The 20309-nt window shown below is 34.7% G+C and overlaps 1 protein-coding gene across 2 annotated transcripts in view; it reads left to right on the forward strand.

Annotated features, from left to right (window-relative positions):
* Positions 1–20309, forward strand: part of BTBD9 (BTB domain containing 9) — a 193500-nt gene that overhangs the window by 52444 nt on the left and 120747 nt on the right. For both annotated transcript variants that reach the window (XM_054280574.1, XM_054280575.1), the window contains exon 8: positions 16523–16632. In XM_054280574.1, coding sequence (XP_054136549.1) covers positions 16523–16632 — 110 coding nt within the window. The remainder of the gene's footprint in view (positions 1–16522; positions 16633–20309) is intronic.

Raw genomic sequence — 20309 nt, forward strand, 5'->3', positions numbered from 1 at the left:
TTAAAAACCTCTCAAAAGGTGTAAAACTCATAGAGAACTTGGAGAATGGCCACTGACCAAAGAATTTGGGAACCTTTGATTTAGGTGATTTTTGAAATGCAGTTTTTTTCTGCAGTAATATGTAAAATGTTTAATTGTTTTTTCTAGCTGAATTGTAACAAATCTGCTGGAATGTACTTTTACCATTGGAAGATAACTTTTGACTTACTGGGCAATTATGTAGTGTTTAAAATTGTTGCTGAACGTGCTCATGCTTCTCTTCTGACATATGAATGACTTTGTGTTGCTGAATAGTCGCAGCAAGACTCATCATCCACTTTCTGTCAGTGTTAATTGCCTACTCATAAATGTGCGGTTGTGTGTGATTCGATGACAAAGGATAGCCCAGCCAGACTTGGGGAACTCAAATCATCATGGAGAGCTCAGGTAGAATCCAAACAGCTAACTTAGGTCACATGAAAAGCCCTTTACATAGTGCGCTCTATTGGTAAATGGTTTTGCTTCAGAGGAGACTGTTCCTGCATAGCAATATCTTTTCAGAAATAATGGCCTTTAACTGATACACAGGACAACTGCTTCAAAGGTTTCAAAAGGGAGGGAAAGTGAAAAAGGAAGTGAAAACCAGCAGCAGAAAGTAAGCTGATTCTGTATGTCATCATAGCAGATGAAATATTTAGCAAAAGAATGAGTTAATTTATTTGTGCTTGGAAATTCCATTTTACTGTATAGTTAAGAATTGTTATAGTAGTCTGGGATGAATATGATGTAATGGCTAAAACTTTTTCCCAGCTGAAATTAGTTTCTAATATGACTGGTCATATGTCATGTTTCTATTACAAAGAACACAGGTAAAACACCTGATTTTTTCTTTATTATGTTCTGTGGATTTAGTCAATTAGCTTCTGTGGATTTGTTAAAAATAATAACCTTAACCTTTTCTTTTCATTTGTTAGACAGGAGACATAAGTGGGAGAGAAGTGGTTTCTACACTGATTTGCAAATAAAAGGATTACACCTATATTTCTGCAGCCCTCCTAATTTTTTTTCCATTCAGTGTGCCATAAAGTGACATAGTGGTTTGATGTTTCTCTTTTCTGGTCCTCTTAGAAGAAGTAATGCATTATCTTTCATTGTAATTTTCTTTTTCCTAATCAAAATTGTGCCACTCCTCTTTATTTCTTCACACAATCTGTTGTCTACTGCCTCTTCCCTTTCTTCATTTCTTGTTCTCCTTGTGACGCGTTTTGTTGGCGTATTGGCTGTTCTTTTTCAAATATCTTATTCCCTGCTTATATGTTCATTATGGTATCTCTTTGATTTTTTTTCCCCCCCTAAAATCAACTTGATAGCAATGTTTCAAACTGATGGTAATGTGAAATTATAAATTTGTGTTAATGAACAAAGCACAAGGACAAGGCATATTGCGCGGAGTTTACGATCAGAGAAAGAAACATGAATAACTGACTGGAATAAGAGCTAATCAGTACAGATTACTCTTAAAGGTGATTCTTCTTGAAAAGTTATCTGAACAGTTAGTAACTTTGACAAACAAGGTAAAAGAGGTCTTTAGCAATTGTATGGGCAAATTAAGTATGAAGCTTGACAGTAAAGGGACTATTAAGAAAAAGTGATGTGAAATGATTGCTAACACAAACAGTGTTCAGATATTTTAAAAGGTGGAGGTAAAAATGATGTGTTAAGCTTTAGGATTAACATTCACTGGCATTCTTTAATTGTTCAACTAAAGACCATGGAAGTACAGAAGAAAATGAGCTTTAAGCAGAGAGTGGGGCCATCTTCACTCTTTCTCCCGGCTGTGATCTTTCTCTCCATCAAAGTTCTTCCCACTAAAGAACACTTAAAATCAGGTACACCACAAATTCTTGTCTTGGGCAAATAGCTAACAGATTTTATTTTGGATTCAAGGTTTAGACTGGAATTATATAGGAGTGTAGCAATTCAGTTTTCTTTTCTCATGGATGGAAGTTTAAAAACTGTATGAGCTTTAAAGGCTGTAAAGATAGATACCTCAAATATTCTTTCCTTGAGTGACCTGTTAAAACCATTGCATGTCAGAAGTGATGAATAGTTTTTATGGGTTCTGGGCAAGTTCCTGATCGATTGGTTGCTAGTTAATGAGGGAGAAGAAGGGCAAGTGCTGAAGTCCAGCTGACTGTGCGGGGGCACACCTGCCTTTTCTCTTTACCTCATTTTCTCTGTAACGAAGGAACCAATTGGTTTAGAACAATCAATGCTGACCTGTTAGGATCAGGCAATGTTCTGGCATTGCCAAGGCAATTAAATTTAGCAGAGCAAGGATTAAAGGAAAAAATAAGGAAGGACTTGAAACTTTGAATTGAGTAAGAGCTACATTGATATTTTAAGGCTGGCAAAAAACCCCAACCCAGTATAGTTAAAAAGAATTAAATCATTATTGTGTTCTCTTTTCTGTGAGATTGAGGATGCCAACATCATTGTCATTTGTCCTTTTAATCCTGTTTCTGTGGGAATTTCTGCACAATGTAATGTATGTATTTGGTGGAGGCAGTTTGCTTCCAAATTTCATATTGATAGTTGAAAATTTCCCCCATTGTTCTTCATTGTATTCTGCACTATTGAACTCATAGGCTATGTATGCTTATAAAAGAATTTGTTGAAACTGAGGTGGGTAAAAATGAAGCTCAAACCCTTAGTAAATGATTTTACTTCTTATCAAGTGTTAATTTTAGAAAATTTTTCATATGTTTGAAGATTTTAATATTAATTTAAATCTTTTGTTGCCTTGTATGGATGCCCTTAAAAGGAAATTATTTGTTTTCTCTAAGAGTTTTTGCCTTATCAAAAGAAATATATTTGACCAGTCAGTATTCGCTTACATAAAATGCTAGTTTCCTGCTCCATATTGCAATTTACAGAATCATTGCCTGTGTATATTAATTGGCAATATTATTGATGTTAAATAAAATGTCAGGATTTCCCTTCTGCTCTTCTTTCCCGTTTGGAAGAGGCTAAAGCATTGTTTCATAAGGTTCATCCCTTCTGAGTCCAGAATAACATTTTTAACATTTCTGTTAAAAAAGTAAAATAAACTAGCCAAAACCATTCAGGCAAACCTAAAATCTTGTTAAAAAAAATTGAAGTATAATATTAAAGCAATAATATCAAATATGGTTTATCTTTCCATCTGATAATCTTAATGTTGCTTGGTTGACCTATGTTTCAGGGCAGAGAAAGGCTAACCTTCACCTCTTTCAACTTCAGAAACATCAGAGATCATGAATATATATAAAGTTCCTTTAATCATAAACTGCATGTTGTCATTTTAAGTGTCACCACGTGGGCATCCTTTGGTTCATGTTTGCCCTTGAGCAGATGAGGTGTGCAAACCTATTATTTCAAGCTTTGAGAAGATTTTTATTGGATCTTTGTAATGGAATATTATGTTAAATCAACTTCCTAATTTGAAATCTGAAGCTTCTGAGCTAATAGGTCATGTCAATTCTATTTGTTAACTGTGGCTTTGTGCTGACTTATTTTTAGGCACGTTTATATATATGTACATATATCTGCGTATACATATAAACAAATATAAAGTTAAAATGATCATGTGTCCTGTAATGGGTAGGAGGAGTGGAAATTTTTATGAGGCTACTTTCTGATGTACTAGTTTTTGGAAACAATTGTTCCCACTGCAGTAGTCTCCACCAGTTAGTTTTCAGATACAATTGTAGAAACTCTTTTTCTTTATGTTTGAATATGTTGACCACAGAGCAAATGTTCTACTTTAAAGCAAAATACCAAATATGGGCACTTCAGAGGTCACTGTTAGATTGGTACATTTCTGCCCTCCGTGTGGGGAGTGTGCTAATGATAGCTAGTGCTAATGACTTCTGTCCTGAATGTATCCTTTTTTAGGATATCTGATGCAGGAAAGTTTTGAGATGGTTTTGGCTTTTTTTTTGTTAATTGCATGCTCATAAGGCATGGGACAGGTTTAATGTTAATTTTCATTCTGAAATCAGTGTAGAGTAAGAGCGCTGGGTATAAGCCTGTATCAGTTACCAATGAAGTGAGTTCTGGGTACCGTGGAGAATAATAATGTTCAACAGGTCTGGAACAGATGGTTTAAAAAAAAAAGAGGAGCCAAAGAGTTCATCCTTTCATAGTGAGGAAAATTGGTCTTAGCATATCCTGATCTGGTGCAGATCTTAGCTGTGATTGCAGTGAATGCACTAACAATAATGTTTATAAATACAGATCAAAATTGGTAGGAGAATATTTCAAGTAATCTATCTGCTTTAAAAGGGAAGGGATATGTTAGCCATGTATGAACTCACTCTCAAAAATGAGTGATTTATACTTTAGGTTTTGTGCCAAAACAAGAGTGCTTTTTCCAGGCCAAAAGGTTCACCACGTTTTCAGCTTTTTATTTCTATGAAGTCTGGTCTCCAGTCCAGACCTTTCATTAAACTGCAGGTCTGAAATATCCCTTTCTGGAAAGGGACATCATAGCATAAAATATAAGTAATACCTCTAAAATGTATTTTTGATGATGGTTTAATATTTCAAAAGTCATGAAGGTTTAACTTTGAGTTCTAATTTAAATGTGTCTCAGGCCTTTAGCTTTAGTATTTATGAGAATGTGAGTGATTTCAAGGCTCAGTTTTTTTGGTGTGGAGTAGGCAGATTCATAGACTTCACCAGTGCAAAGCAGACATGGTTCATACCAGTCATAGTAAGGTTCACCTACACTGCTGTTCATTTGCAGTGCACTAAAGCAGACTTCTGAATTTTATTTATTCATTCTAGATGTCCTTTTTAGTTTATAAATGTGCAATATTATTGCTTTGAAACAGAGGTGGAAAACCAAAGCTGTAGGTGCAGAACTAAAAATATATACAGGGTTTACTTTTTAGAATACTGACATTCTTCAGTAATAGGGAATTATTGATAAGAAAAATGAGCTTTGAATTTTTACTATTTAATATTGAAAATGCATACCTAGCAAGATATTTGCAAAATGATGCTGTTTTTCCAAACCATTTTTTTCGTTTCTTTTTGTCTTTCACAAAACATGGTGAATATTTTGAAGTGTGAAACTAAATATGTTAAGAGATGTCACAGTAAAATCAGATCTCATTTGTATGGGGAAATATTTGGTTACTCTTCAGTATGAGGTTAAATAATACTTAAAAGTAAGTTTCTTTAAAAACGTGTGTTAAAATGAGATAGCCATAGCATAATGTGGAGCTGCCTATTTATTAATTTTCGCTGCATTTTCTCCTTTTTTTTTTTTTTGTTCACTCTATCTGCTATTTCTGCTCTTTCCCTAATTTTGTGGGTTGTTTGGTTGATTGTGGTGGGGGGTTTTGTTATTGTTTTGTTTTTTCTTTTTGTTATAATATCTCTCTTGAAACACAGGTAGATGTCAAGTCTCGTAGATAGTTGATCTACTTTTAGCATTACACCTCATTTTGTTAGATGCTGGTTGCTCAAATTGTTTGTCATGTGTAGTCATACATCTTTATATAGGATCTAGTTGTAATGTTTTCACAAAATAGTTCATGGTATTGATATTTAGATATTGATATAGAATGGAGTAAGGCATTGAGCAAATAATTTTTAGTATTCCAGCTATAGAAAATTATTAGAGCTGAAATTTGTTTGTGTCCAGTCACTGTATTTCTGGTTTACTTACTCATTTGTGGAAAATTAGCAAATACAGTAGAATCCCTGAGTATGAGAGAGCTTCAAATGCAGTTTGATAACACAGAAATCCTGTTCCTATGGTGTATGTGTATAGCAAAATAAAAACATGACCCTAACATGAGTTAAACTTCCATGTTTTAACTTTAATCTGGCTACCATGGATAATAATAGGTGAGTGGTAGGGATGTAGGTTTCACCTACTGAGATTCTGGGTTATTTGTTAGACTTGTATGTGTTTTAATCCGTAATGTAAGGTGTAAAGCCCATGGTAGTGTAGCATAAAAATTACCATTACTTTGTTCCCTTATGCTTTGGTCACCATATCTGTGGTCCTGGACTCCTTTCCCTGAAATCAGCCTATAAACCACTCTTCTGCTAGCATTTTGATGTTACTGGGATCTTTTCCCTGAATTGATGTTTTGAATCTGAAAATTGAAGTATTTAGAGTCAACTGTGTATATGTAGGTAGAAACAATGACCAGACTTCTCTGAGCTAATACTATAATGTAATAAAAGGAAATTATCAGAAAGTTTGAGTTTAGTTTAGGATTGATGGAGTTGAGTCATTAGACATTGTAGGACATCAAGAAAGCTCTCTGAGGTATGTAAAAAGTTGTTGGGGTATACATCAAAAGATATATATTACACAGATCAATACTACAATTACCTGCTAAATATATGGGCAGTAGGGTATTTAAACATCATTTTATGATGAAAAGTACACAGGTTAATTATTGATTTCTACTAAAATCTGGAGACTGTATTCTAAGTATATAAGATTCATTTTGAATATATCAAGTGCACATGCCAGGATACATGACATAGTAGGGAGATGGGGTGTCAAGGTGAAGGAAAGAATGTGTGAACAGAGAGGTGGAGATATGAAAGATTATGTGGGAAAAAGATATGAAAATTAAGTGGGAAAAATTGACTTTCAGCATAGGTAAAGAAGGTCAGAGAGGCCAGGTGAGGAAGGTCAGATGGGGGAGCCTTAGTTCTGAAGTTCAAAGGTTCTACTCGATGAAGGACAGAAAGAAGTCACAGCCTTGTATTTTCTGTAAGTTTCTAGTTAATGAAAAATAGCAATAAATAATATTGATTGCCTCCATTTCTAAATGGATATTTATGTCATTATACTGAGAATAATAATATTATTATTGAGGAAAAGGTACTATTAGACTGATAATAGCCACCTAACTGACATCAGTTACAACTAGGAATAAAGCAGTGAAGTATGACAAAGAGCTGCCTCCTGAAACATGTTTTCACTGCATTCATATATAAGAATAAAATGCATTAACTTATCTTTTAGTTATATATCAAAATAATGCAGTACTGAGTTCAAATTATCAGCTTAATAAAATGAAGTAGATGTTTTAAAAGGTAATGCAAGACATTCAGGAAAATTGAATTGATGTGCTAATGAAGTTTATGTCCATAGAACTGAGATCCATATAACTGTGTGGTAGATTCATTTAAAAGATACTCTTCCACAGAGCACTTCTGTCACTTCTGAGGCAAGAATAGTGTTATTTAAAGGAAAAAACCTGCTTGAAGAAGATACAATACAACCTAATGCCTTTCAGTGGCTGTTTTTCCAGTGTAATGTTGTAATGATTTAATTGGATTTCAAATAAGAGAGCATTGTGTATGCTCACAGCCACTTTGGGAAGGCCACATACAAGGTAATAACAATAGAGAGCTATCAAATATCCTGAGGGTAGCTGTGGTGAAAGAAGCACATGAATAGAGCAGTTTAGCTGATTCCAACACAAATGTCTAACTGCAGGTTTCTGATACACTGTACAATTGTTAGAGCTAATATCCTAAAACACTAATTTCATTCTTACAACCTTACCTGCTGTGCTGGTACCTTTTACTTATTTTTCTTTTTTTGTCTTTTCCTATGCCTTTTTTTCCTGACTTTTTAGTTCAAGTATAGTGTTTATTTCTTCATTGAGGAGTCCCATTCTAAGTGCTAGCTGAGTGAATTCAGAAACAGTCAAAAGTAGAAGTCAAAGAAAACAAGTTCCCATCAAACCAAATGTTGGAAACTCTTGTCAGTGCTAGAGATGTGCTGTATAAGCAGAATTCTTCTTCCAGCTGCTATTGAGGTGAAATCAGAAGCGTGACACAGGTTTATAAGGTGGTGTCAAGGATATTGTGGTAAGCATTTAGATGGATCAGAGCACTTAAAAAATCTCCTTCACATTTTCTTTACATATACATATATGTATGTATGAATTTTTGAGCTGCATTTGAGTGGTTTTGAACATAGTTCAAAATTTAACAGTAGAGGAAAAAGATATAAAGATTTATCTGATTTGGGGTCTAATACATTACCTTTTTGAGTAATGAAAATATTTCAGAAACAGCTTTAAGCTCAGAAAAGAAGTACTGCATGTCATCAGAATTGAAAAAGGCAGAGGTTTATGAAAAAGAAATAAGTTTGTTACATTAGAGGATCCTAGGTAGATCATTAAATTATTTAAGAATCCTTTATTTTGTCATAACTTGGCTCTAAGCCTATTGATTTGCAACTTCCAGCATTTTCAGTGCAGTTCTTATGCTCGGGGAGTTTGTTACTTTTTGAAACAGTTGATGAAACTGCTCTTTGGCAGTTTTTAATATATAGATAGCCAAATGGATGATGGCTTAATGCATTCGGTCTTCAAGTAGGCATCCAGATAAAGCTCTGTTTCATTCTCAGATAAGAGATTCTTTGTTCATAGTGAAGGAAGTTATTACTCTGGTGGTTTTTTCCGTGGCCATAAAGCTTACTTCACTACAGAAGTAGTCATCCTGCAACTGTTCGAAATTTTTGTGCACAGGCAGGTACTGACTTTCTCATGTCCTTTCAAAGCTCTGTAGAATCTGTTATTAAGTATTTGGAAGGCATTACTAAGAAGGACCAAGACAGATTTTTTTGTTGTTACTGATACAAATATGCATTATTGTTGTCTTAAACACAGGCTCATTACCTGTGCAGCATCAATTCACACACTTAGGAGGGTAATTTCTATTTTTTATTCTAGATTGCTCCAGGTAGGGATCTGGGTGGTAATGCATAAAATACTGGCTCCCTGACCATCAAAACTTTACACTGTTTATACATTTCAACAAACAAGTGCATCAGCATTTGTTGGTTAGCAATTACATAACTTGCATTAATTAGTACCCAAACCCCTATTTGTTAGTTATATTCCTGACTTCCCATGTTAATTATTCTGTAAGTAGTGTTTTTCCTTCCATTTGAGTCTGGAGTTCCTTCTGAGGAGGTGGTCAGTGTATCAATGGTTGCAATCTCCCACTGGATTAGTATCACCTAGAAGTAACCTATGTGGAGCTTAGTGTTGGGGAATTTTGGGCAGGTGAGAACTTCACTTTTTATTACACTCTAAAAGAAATAAAGTTTGGAAGAAAAGCCTTACTTTTCTTTTTCTGGTTGCCATTTCTTCTCTTCTTCCATTGCACCCAAAATGATTAAGATTTATGAAATTAGATTTAGAACAGTTTCACATTTTTAGATGCTTAACCACAAGAAGAGAACTTCTTGAGTGGTTATTGTTCTTTGGTTAAGGAGCCAATTGAAGAGATCTGAATTCAGTAGCTTAGTCAATATATTTCTGTTTTCTGTAGGTCTGCTCACAAGTTATAGTGGTGTATTTCATAAACATGTCAAACATAAGTTGTTTTTGTTTTGTAGGAGAACAAGAACTATATTCTAACAAAATAATAACATTTTCTTGGGGCTGTGGCACTCAGTGTACCACTCCAGGCTGATGATGATGTTTCAGTGAATAAATATCCATTGTAATCAGTTTAATTGGTGCAATACTGCAGAGTGCTGTTCTGAATTAAGCAGTTCTTACTGCTTATTAAATCAGCAAGACAAATGTGGCAAATGTAGTGTGATACATGTGGCTCAAACTCTACAATTAAACAAATAAAAAAAAGTGAAGCAGTGAGAACAAGAAATCAATGTAGTAGTTGTCTGTCTTAAATGCTCTGTCTTTAACCATAATTCAACTATTCTCACATGAACTTGAGTTTCTGGATATTTTATTATTTGTGTACATATATTGGAAGTCACTACCCTTCCCTTTTGCCATCTCATTGGTGATGAGCTGTGTAGGAGTGTTTGTACAGGTTAATACAGACCACCTACTTGTAATCCAAATTTATGGTCTTCTTTCACCATGTCATCAATTATTTCCAGTAAAACACAATTTGATTTTAAAAGAACTAGACCTATGAAGCTTACGAGATTGAATCTGCTACACTGTCTGTGTTTGATGAATAGGCCCATAAATAATCTTTCTTTTGTCCTTTATTTTATAGCTCAGTTCAGGCCTGCAGTAGCTAAGAGTTGGGTCTTCAATATGCTGGAAAGTATAAGCAAGGAAGTTTAGAGACACTGATAAACTGAGGTAGCAATGCTATATATGTATAGCAGATGATACTGCTAGTGGATATCATCTGAGATTTTTTTCATAAAAGACAGAACTTGGTGAATTTCGAAATAATTGGTTGATTCTTTCACTGTTCTGTCTCACACCAGACATTTGTTTCACAAATGCTCTTTCATAGTATTTGATATATATTTCATGTGAATTTTAGTCTTCAGTAATAATTTCTAAAATCCATCTAAAGAATGATCATAGTTTAAAAGTTTGGCTAAGCTGTGTGTTATCAGAGCAGGTATTGCACACTTTATGTTAGAAAGGAGCACCAAAGCACTCAGAAGTGACATTCCACTGCTTTGGGTGGGACATTACTTGTAATTTTGTATTTTAATGGTTTTGTTCCTAAAAACATTGCTCCTAATGTCGAACAATTGAAGTTGATATTTCTTGTGATACACTTACTGTTGGCTGGTGTTTGTAAATCCATAAATCACTGGTAGTACAGGGATTTAATAATTATATAATCATATCTTTAGTTAAAGAACCAAATCTTGTTCAGTTAACAAAGGCATTCTTTCCCCAGATCCAGACCACACTTGAGTAGTAACACTACATGCTACGCAAAATGTTTAAAATGTATGAGACATACTTTGCTTAATGCATTACCCTATATTTCAGCAATCCAAAACTGAGTAGCAAATTTGAAATTGAGCCAGCAATACTTTGCATCAATTTTCTAACCACTTGCAAGTATAAGAAGTTGTATCTCCGGGTACAAGTTTTTAAATCATAAAAATATTGATGAAAAATATATAATCAGTCATTTTAATGTTACCAATACTTAGCTGTTTTCATTTGGGTATTGTCTAGTAGTTTTCCAGTATAATTTTAACATAATGGATGCTAAGGGTTCTTGCATATATTCTTGGATGTATTTTTCTGTAAGTAAAATATTATACTGTTTGGATAGAAGTGGTGGTTTATTAGTGGTCGAGCATTTAGTTTATTTGTTTGTTTGTCAGTAAGGGGTTTTTTTACCTTAAACATTTAATTCTTCATGTATATTTGTGACCCCCTTTTGAGAGCCCTAGAGGTCTTCTCTTATTCTCTTATGCCAGTGAGCTCAAATACCAGGAGTTACTATGTTTCTGATTAGTAATGATTCATCCAAACAACACTTATATTAAACAGATTCTTCAATAATTGCCTCCTTTTTAAAAATAATTTTCAGTCTTTTTTTCAAATCCACTTCTTTACCACTGTCTGTCAGATTTTTGTGATGCCAGAGCTAAATACAAATTTTTGTATGTATCTTCATTACAGTTTTATAGGATGAATTTCAAATTTCCTTTCTCTTTTAAGCACAGATCAAAATTATTGTTATTTCTTTGTTGAGCTACCTTGATGCGGATTGAAATCAATGTATCTTTCTTTTCCTTCCTTCTGTTCTTCCATCCTCCCTCTCCTTTTTCTAATGCTTTTCAGGTATTTCTTTCTCATATTGTTTATAGTCTGATTCTAGTTTAGATCTAGACAGCACTTACTGAAGTGTCACTAGAGCAAGAAAGAAGTGTTGCATGATAAATTCACAGACTGGTGGAGCGAGAGAAGCTGGGGGAAATGGCAGACATTCTCAGATTTCACTGAACAGCACTTTCCTGTATTTTCTCATGTTTTATTCGATATGTTTAAAAATGTGGAAGCTTCAATGTATCTATATAATGAAGCTCAATTGATCCTAAGTCTTAAAACCTCATGAGGATGTAGTGTGATTCAAAGAAAATTAGTTGTAGTGAAGATGAGGTTCACTTTGGAAAGAATGTGGCTTCATGTCACATCAGCCTGGAAGGTGTGCAGAGCCAGCTCGTGTCTGTTCTCTGAGTACCCCTGTCCAGTTTGTTTTAGAACTTGACTTTCTGAAGAACAATGCTTTCTTCTCTATTTAAAAACTAATTTTTTTCTATACAGTTTAACTTAATAGAGTCCCATTTTATGTATTGACTAGAGATGGCATAAAGATAAGTGAAGGTGATGTTTAATTTGTGCTTGGCTGCAAAGTCAAATCAGGAGTATGGTTTAAATATAGATTTCATGTCATCCAAATCTTCATATCTTCTCATATTTTCTTTTGTGTTCTTATAGTGGAGGTCCGTTATGAGAACAGGTGTAATTGCAGATTTCTGCTCATATCCAGATGGGTTCTAGGAAATTGAGCTGTTCTGGGTTGAGGTCTGACCCAAAATAAAACCAGGTGTACCAAGTTCAGATTTGAGAACTTCATTGGAGCTAGAGATGCATACAGTGTGAAGATGGAGGTTAAAGCCAGTTTACCCGAAATTGGTTTGTTTTTTTGTTGTTGTTTTAAAGAAATAAAAATTGGAAATCATTAGAAAAGAAGAAAGTATTTGTAAACTTATTGTTCTTACAGATTATTATGTATGGAATACACAACATATTATCACATTGTGCAAGTCTTGCTTATGTTCCAAAGCACATCAGTGTTAATTTGGTTATATCCTTTGAGAAGCACTGGTTGATGGGGTGACATATTACTTACATGTGGTACACAAATAATTACATGTCCTGTTTAAGTGTTGTATACCAATATTTTTAGTCACTTGAATGCCCCAGCATAAAATACCTGCATACACATTCTGGCACATTACAAAGGGAAATGTCCTGTGTTTTCAAACTGCTTCACTGTTGGTTGTATTTCCAAGGTGAAAATGTTTGTTACTGTCCAGGTTCTGTAGGTGTTAGATGTACTTTTTCTACTGGAGTTCAATGATTTTGTCTTGTGTAAGTGTTTTATTTAATTTGTCACAGTTGTTTTCAATATTTGCAGCAGGGATTTCCTCTGGTATAAAATAGACTTTATTAGACTTGCCTGTCTAAGGGCAGGAAAACTTGTCTTCTGTCAAAAGACAGATACGCTTTTCATGTTTGTTCTGGCTTAATTATTTATATTATGTATTTATTTGTGTCCACTGTTCTCCCACATGATTTAATGCTGGCAATAGATTTTTCTTCCTTGTTTTTTCTATCTTCCTGCCACAGGTCTGTTGATTCAGCTGTGTGAGTCTGAAGGATTATTCGTTTTAGGGAGCTGTCAATAAATGGAGTTTAGGCAGTGTTGAATAACACTGTTTCCTTTTCCACTGAAAAACAAACACAATGTCTTCTAATGCCCTTGTGTGTTGGGCTGTGCTTCATGCATCTTTGTGGCAGTGATTGGAATGTGAATGTTAGTGGTTCTAAGCAGTTAGAAGAGGTATAAAGTCTGTAGTAATTTTGGCACTGGTGTCTCATACTAAATGCTCCACAAAGGAAAATGAAATGCCAGTTTCATAGGAGTGCATTTTGTACTGATTAGATTTAGTTCTTTGAGTTTGCTGTTGCTATTCTAGGTTGCTTTGATAGTAACTGAAGAGTGGATATCTGCAAAATACCTGTTAATTTCCATTCCCTCCCCTTATTTAGTCTTCTGTCTCGATAGTCTCAAGGGATTGGAATTTGTGCTTAATATATTTTAGTTTGTCTCTGTCTTACTGCTCTTATTATAATGAAGGATTAAAATGACTCCTAGAGTATGCATATTTTCATGCTTTGACATATATTTCCTAAGCACCGTTGTGATGATGTAGGCAGCTGAGCTTTGGTGTTTGTGGTCCTCTAGGGTATCCACAGCAGAATCAGTGGTGTCATCTGCAGCTGCTGTGATCTGAATTATATGTGTCAGCTTTACAGATGTAAAGAGCAGAAGTAAAACATAATTTAGTTGTTCAGATATGTAGTCACATCAGGGTACAAATATTGTAATTTCATATGAAGGAGAATAATTGCTCTTGGAAGAATGGGGTATGAGTGAGAGATGTTGCCATGTAGGTGCCTAATTAATCAGCCCAGGTCGAATTTCAGTCCTTTAAAATTCTACCAAGATCTAGTAGAACATGCTGTTTCCCTATCTTCAAAACAATTTTCTTGGGAGTGGGGAAAAAAAACCCCACCAACCAGATTTTTCTGATATTCCTGTTGTGAGGATTTTAAGTTCATGTGTAGCTTGACTCTATGGGCTAGAGAAGTCTGTGATATGTGAATGAAACTCTAGAGCACTTATATATTATCAGTATCCATTATTCTCAAAAAGGGCCAGAAAATAAAAGTAAGGGGCAAAATTTTCATGTTGCATTCCTGTTTACCTGTAGAGAAGTTTGTTTAAACCCCACAAATTGATCAAGGTTTTTTCTTTAAAGAATGATTCAGGAGTTTTTTTCTGTCTTCCAATCTTATCAGTTGAGTCTAACATCCATGAGTAGTGGAGCTAGTCTAGGCATTGGACTGTGATTCTTTTACTTTGTAATCACACAAAGATTCATAGATAACTTTGTGTCATGTGAACCTGCTTTGTTGCTGACTGGAATTTGAACAACTTCCAGTTGCTCTGAACAAACAATCAAGAAGTTTGATCTAATGATACAATTTTATAACACAAAAAATCGAAGTAAAATAGCTTTTAAAGCTAATTATGAAGCAGTTTCTTGTGTTCCTATTAATCTTGTTACTTTGTTTATTCTCTAAGCTCTTTAATGCAAGGAAGCGTAACTGAAGGATGTCAAAGTACATCTCCATTAGTAACACTCTGGTGGTTTGCCTGTGCATTTTGTCCAAGCAGCACGACTCAATCAATATCTTCCTTGCCTGGGAGAGTCAAGGGAGTGTGTGTGGCAAGCCAGGCTCCATGTGCACTTCAAAATATTCCAGAATTATTCCATTGTTTAATTGAATTCTGTGCTTCTGAGGCTGGCGGGAACAAGATCAGTTACTGTTGTCGAATTTTGGACATTCCCTGTGTGTTTAGGGTTCGAACTGTGGTCGTGAGTTCATAACAAAAAGTCAGCTGGTTCACATGGGCAGGTCTAGGGAAGCACCTCCTGTTTGCCTGCCTGTCAACCAAGATTCCTGCAGTACTCTTCACAGGCACTTGGCACAGCTACAGCATAAGGGCTAAGTTCTGCTTTACTCTTAAAACACAGGTTCATCTTCCTCATGAGTAATAAATATTTTCTCCACTTTTGCAACTTTGTTTTTTCTACGTAGAATGACTTCAGGACATTTGCTACTGTGATAATTGATTGATCTGTGAGTTAATATTAATTAGGCAATAGCATACAATTCTTTGTTCCCAGTTATGATTATTTAAATAATTTTTAAATGAAATTTGGAAACTGAGAATTGCCACAATAAATAGCTATGATGGTTGTTTTATTTGTTAAAAAGAAAATCTCAGAAAATATACTCTATATCTTCTCAACTTGGTCTGCTGAAGAGCACAAGCCAAAATGATGCGGTTGGTGAATGGCCAATATAATTATACCATGTAAATGAGAGACAGACTAAGGATATTGCTTAAGATTCCTACATTCTGATGGTTGGTAATTGAAATGAGTTAAATTTATACAAAGCTTTTCTGTAAGTGTGGGTAACCCATCTTGTGAAGTAATTGGTATTTGGTGTAGGTAGTTTTCTGGTTGCTTGTTCAGCATTTATTGAGAGGTATACTATAGTCCTTGTGAGATTTTTCAAAATTTATAGTAAGAACTGTTGGATCTCTTCAGAAAATGCAGGATCAGACTGCATCAAGGTTAGTGGTTGTTTATGGAAGGTAGAGCCTCCAGGGTAGTGCAGCAGGTGAATAGGTCACAATGTTTGAGAGCAGCTCTCTTTGATTTGCAATTGAGGTGTGGATATGTGAGTTATACCACCAGGAAGGACACCCAGAATAGCTTTGTTTCATAATATTTGAATGAGGGTTTTTTTCATTATTAATAAAAGATACACCAACAGGATTGATATCCTGTACATCCAGTGTTAGGATTAGAAACAGTCTTAATAAAATGGAATTGATTTTTGGCTTTGAAAGAAAAGCCTGACTCCTTTTTTGGGTTTGTCCTGGCTGTATGAAATTTTTCACAGTGCTGAAAATATGTTGGTAAAAGGGTGATTATTACTGTTGTTCTTGTTGTTACTATTATTACTGTTATTATTAGTATTAGTTTTTAAAACCTCCATGAACATGTATTTGCACTAACAGGGCATTTCTGAAACAGATGGTCCCCAATTTGCTTTCCTTGACAAATTAATCCAGAAACATTTTTAACAGATTCCTCATCTCTTTAATGATTTTTTTTTTTCTTCTTAAATTGCACTGGAACCAGCATGAAATGCTGGACTAGATGCAAACCTGCTATGAAACTGATATTCTTTTTTTATTCCTTTTTCTTTTTTTAAACAGTTACTCAGTTCTTAGGGGTCTGCATGGTATAGTCTAACTGAATCAATTATATTTAAGTGCACAGAAGTTGGTCATGTTTAACTTGTGCTGTTTACCTTTTTTTGCTTCCCTATAGGTACATTCGAATTGTTGGAACCCACAACACAGTGAACAAAGTTTTCCATATTGTGGCATTTGAATGCATGTTCACAAACAAATCCTTTACTCTGGAGAAAGGTCTGATAGGTAAGAGATATTTTCCATTTTCCTTTTTTAGGAAACCATTTTCCTTTTTTAGGAACTGGTGTAAACACTTGTCTTTTAAAGCTGGCCATTACTGCACTCCTGTTTCCATCCAGAAATCTCTCAATTGAGTTAAACGGTGTTGTAAGCATAGAATTAACTGGCTAAGCCTTACAACTTCTATGAAATTCCAGTACTGTGGATTAATTAATGATACTGCAGGAATGCTGGAATTCAACCGCTGCCGACAAAGCCACTTGTAGCTGAGTCAGTCAGTGCTGGCAGTGTGATTTTTCTTTGCATGTCGCAGTATGGTTGCTCATGCCTCCCAATAGGTTAGCCTGAATTCTTTTACAAGAATGGACAAAGCATAGCTATTTATTGTAGTGATGATGGATTTGGACATTTAGGGCCTCTTAAACAGCCTGGTTACAACAGCTGAAAGTAAACTCTCATGTGTTCATTTCCCCCCAAAGAGTCATAGACATGCTTAGCCATGGCAGAACATTATATCAGCTATGCTGCAGTTATTCTCAGAACACCACACTGATGGAGCACTCTTAGCTCTGGGCAGCTTATATAACACTGATTTAAGTACCTTTATGTTACTTTAGGTAAAATCCCCTACAGACCAATGGTACTGAATGATAAAATGTGTCACAGAAAGATTTAATATTGATTTTTTTTTAATCGTTAAAATGGGGTGGTTTCTGTGCTTACTTGAATATAAACTCACAAAAGTCAGATCCTGAAGTTCATTGGAGAGAGAGTGTTGAGTAGTTGTCTAGGGGAGATTTCCCACAATTTATTACTTTTGGCATAAAATCAAGAATTTCAGCAAAATTCTCAGAGTTCATGCTGGTTTTAAACATATATTTAAATTTTAAATATGTACTCGTGACAGATGGAAGGGAAAACAGTTTTCAAAATAGGAGGAGAAGGAAGATTTTTAGTAAGACATATTCACTTCAAATTTTTCTCTGAGAAAGCTATAATATTTAGCTGTGAAAAACCAAGACCAAATTTCTTCAGCCTGTTCCCCATGCATTATACAAAGGCAAATCAAAAGCCTTCCCTTTGTTTTAGGCAGTGTGCAAGCAGCAATGCAATTGCTATTGACTTCAAAATAGAATAAGCAGTAAGGAAGAACTGTGTTAAAAGAAAATATCTCCCTTCAGTAAGCTGTTTAGCAGAGAAACAAAGTATCTCAGATTCAATAAAACCATTGAGCTAAATTTCATAGTCAGCACTGCCAGCCATGAGTTTTTAAAAACTTCATATAAAATCAGTTAGTGTGTACAAATATTTGTATGTGTTTGATTTCAGATGATAAAACTTATTTAGTAAATGCTCAATTTTGGACTTAAATAATTTTGAGTGTTAACACAAAGATTGTTTGATCATAAGTTGGCAAGGCAGTAAATCCACAAGTTCATTTGTGTAAGTGAACTTATACTGAAAGTGACTCGTCTTTCATAGACTCAGTTGGTTGAGTGATCATTCTGGTGAGACAAACTTTGATCTCTTTATCACTTCTTAAGTTTCAACGGTAATCTAGGGGATGAAGACTTTATATGGATTTATTAAAAATTCTCTGTTTGAGAGAATGGTTTTGTAGAATCTTACAGGTGAATAGGATTTGGCAGCATAATACTGAGGGTTTCCGGTGTTAATGGTGATTGATAATCAAGGGCAGCTTTGCTGCTCTTCAGTGTGGGTCAGTCAAGATGTTGTATGTGTAAGTCATTTGAAATTATCAACAGTAAGGAAAGAGAAGGGCCTGTAGATTTACACAGGTTTTTTTATTTAAGGGATATTAGTCAATTCAGTTGGTAGAAAGTTAAAAGTAAGAATTTGAGGAGCAGTTAATTGAAAGTGGCGTGTGGATAGTCTTCCAACTGTCAATGAGGTACCAGCAGTTGTATACATGACCCTGCAGAGTTTCTGGTGAGAAAGAAATTGAAAGATTTGGGGACTAGTTGAGGCCAGTCCAGTTGTTAAATGGAGCAGGAACACCTCTGACTGTCCATCAGAATTTTTGGCCATCAGTATTGCCTATTTAAAATTATTCTCAGCAGCTTTGATCCATCAAAGAGATATTATATCTATTCAATGCTTTTTTTCAGTGTGGTGATTACCATAAGGTGCCATATTGTATGGCTTCTGCAATCAAGCAGACTGCAAGTCCAAAGTCCACCTGAGTAAAAACTCAGTTTGAGTATCAGTGGGTTGGCACAGATTTATTTTGTTACTGTGATGAGGATTTGTAATGTTTGTTTCTGCTTCTGAAATGACCAGATAGGATAAAATGAACTGAAAGCAGTTAGGAAAAGTCAACAAAATATAAGAAAGTGCAGTAATCAGAGCAGATTGCTTTTAAGCTTGACTGAGTAGAGAAACTTTAATCTTAAACCCTTGAAAAGCAGTTCATTGGGTTCATTGCTTATCCCATATGTTATTAAATGTGGCATTTATTAAATTAGGCTAGAAAAAACACAGCTGCTGTTTCTATACTCTGTTTTATTAAAAAAATCAAGTATTGGTCAGCCCTAGAAGGCCATAAGTTCCTTTCAAAAAGACTTAGTGACCCCTACTTCTACCAAAACAACACTAAAGATAAGATGTGAAGATTTGTCATTTGAAAACTCATTCCAGAGAAATGAGGCCTCTGAAGTATTTGGTTAGAGATGTTATAGAGACTTGAGAAATTATTTATTTAATTTTTGTGAAAGATACTCAACTTGATCAGAGAGCTGTATATGTGAAGAGTGTAATTTATCAGATATATTACTACTGGTACATAATATCTATGTGATGGCCATCACCATACAGTGAAGATTAGAAGGCTGGTAAACAAATAATAAAAATGAAGTGTTGTTTCATTATAACAACAATTTTCTGTTGTTGTGTTTTTGTTTACAAGGTTTTAATGAAAAATTACTAACTTTACATATTACAATTAAAAGTCAATGTGGAAGGTGATTTATACAGTTGCTTTGTACAATACTGGATGTGGTACTAACACAACACAATGGTAGCTGAGTGGCACTTTTGAAGCAAAAGTAGCAGAAAATGCTCTTTATAGCACTGCCTGGTCTTAAAGTGTTGGTTTACAGTTTGTTGTCTTGTGAAATGAGGTGATAGAAAGGAATGTAATCATACGAAATTATTTCCCTAATGCAGATATTAAGGTTGAGATGTATTTTTCTTTCTGGCATAGCATTATTTCTAAGTGTGTAAGTTAGCAGTTTTCTATATTAAATTCATGATATTAACATAACTCTTTTGTTTAAAAAGGATGCAAATATTCTTTAATCTGACAATCATAGTGCTTGCTTATAATGAACTGCTTATGAAGTTTTGAATGGTCTTAAGCCATTGCTATATAATGTAGAATTCAAAACAAAAGAATATTTTCTCAAGTAAGAGACATAATGCTTTGGAAGTAGTACCTGATGTCATGCAATATATTGTAAAATATTCTAATCTGCCCGGTGGCAAAAAATTACAAGAGTTAAAGAGCTGCTTCTGTGCAAGGCCTCTTTAGGTTTCTTGGTGTTTTTTCCCCGCCTTAGTAGAGGAAAAAGATTCCTCTTTTCTGCCTCAAATGGAACAAAAAATTATAATCTCGGTGTCCTGTAATCAATTCTCAGTGCCAAGGGGCAGTCAAGGATTATGTG

This window comes from Melozone crissalis, unplaced genomic scaffold (assembly GCF_028551555.1).
Source record: "Melozone crissalis strain CALT ecotype California unplaced genomic scaffold, PUWL_Pcris_2 ptg000027l_1, whole genome shotgun sequence".
Taxonomy (NCBI): Eukaryota; Metazoa; Chordata; class Aves; order Passeriformes; family Passerellidae; genus Melozone; species Melozone crissalis.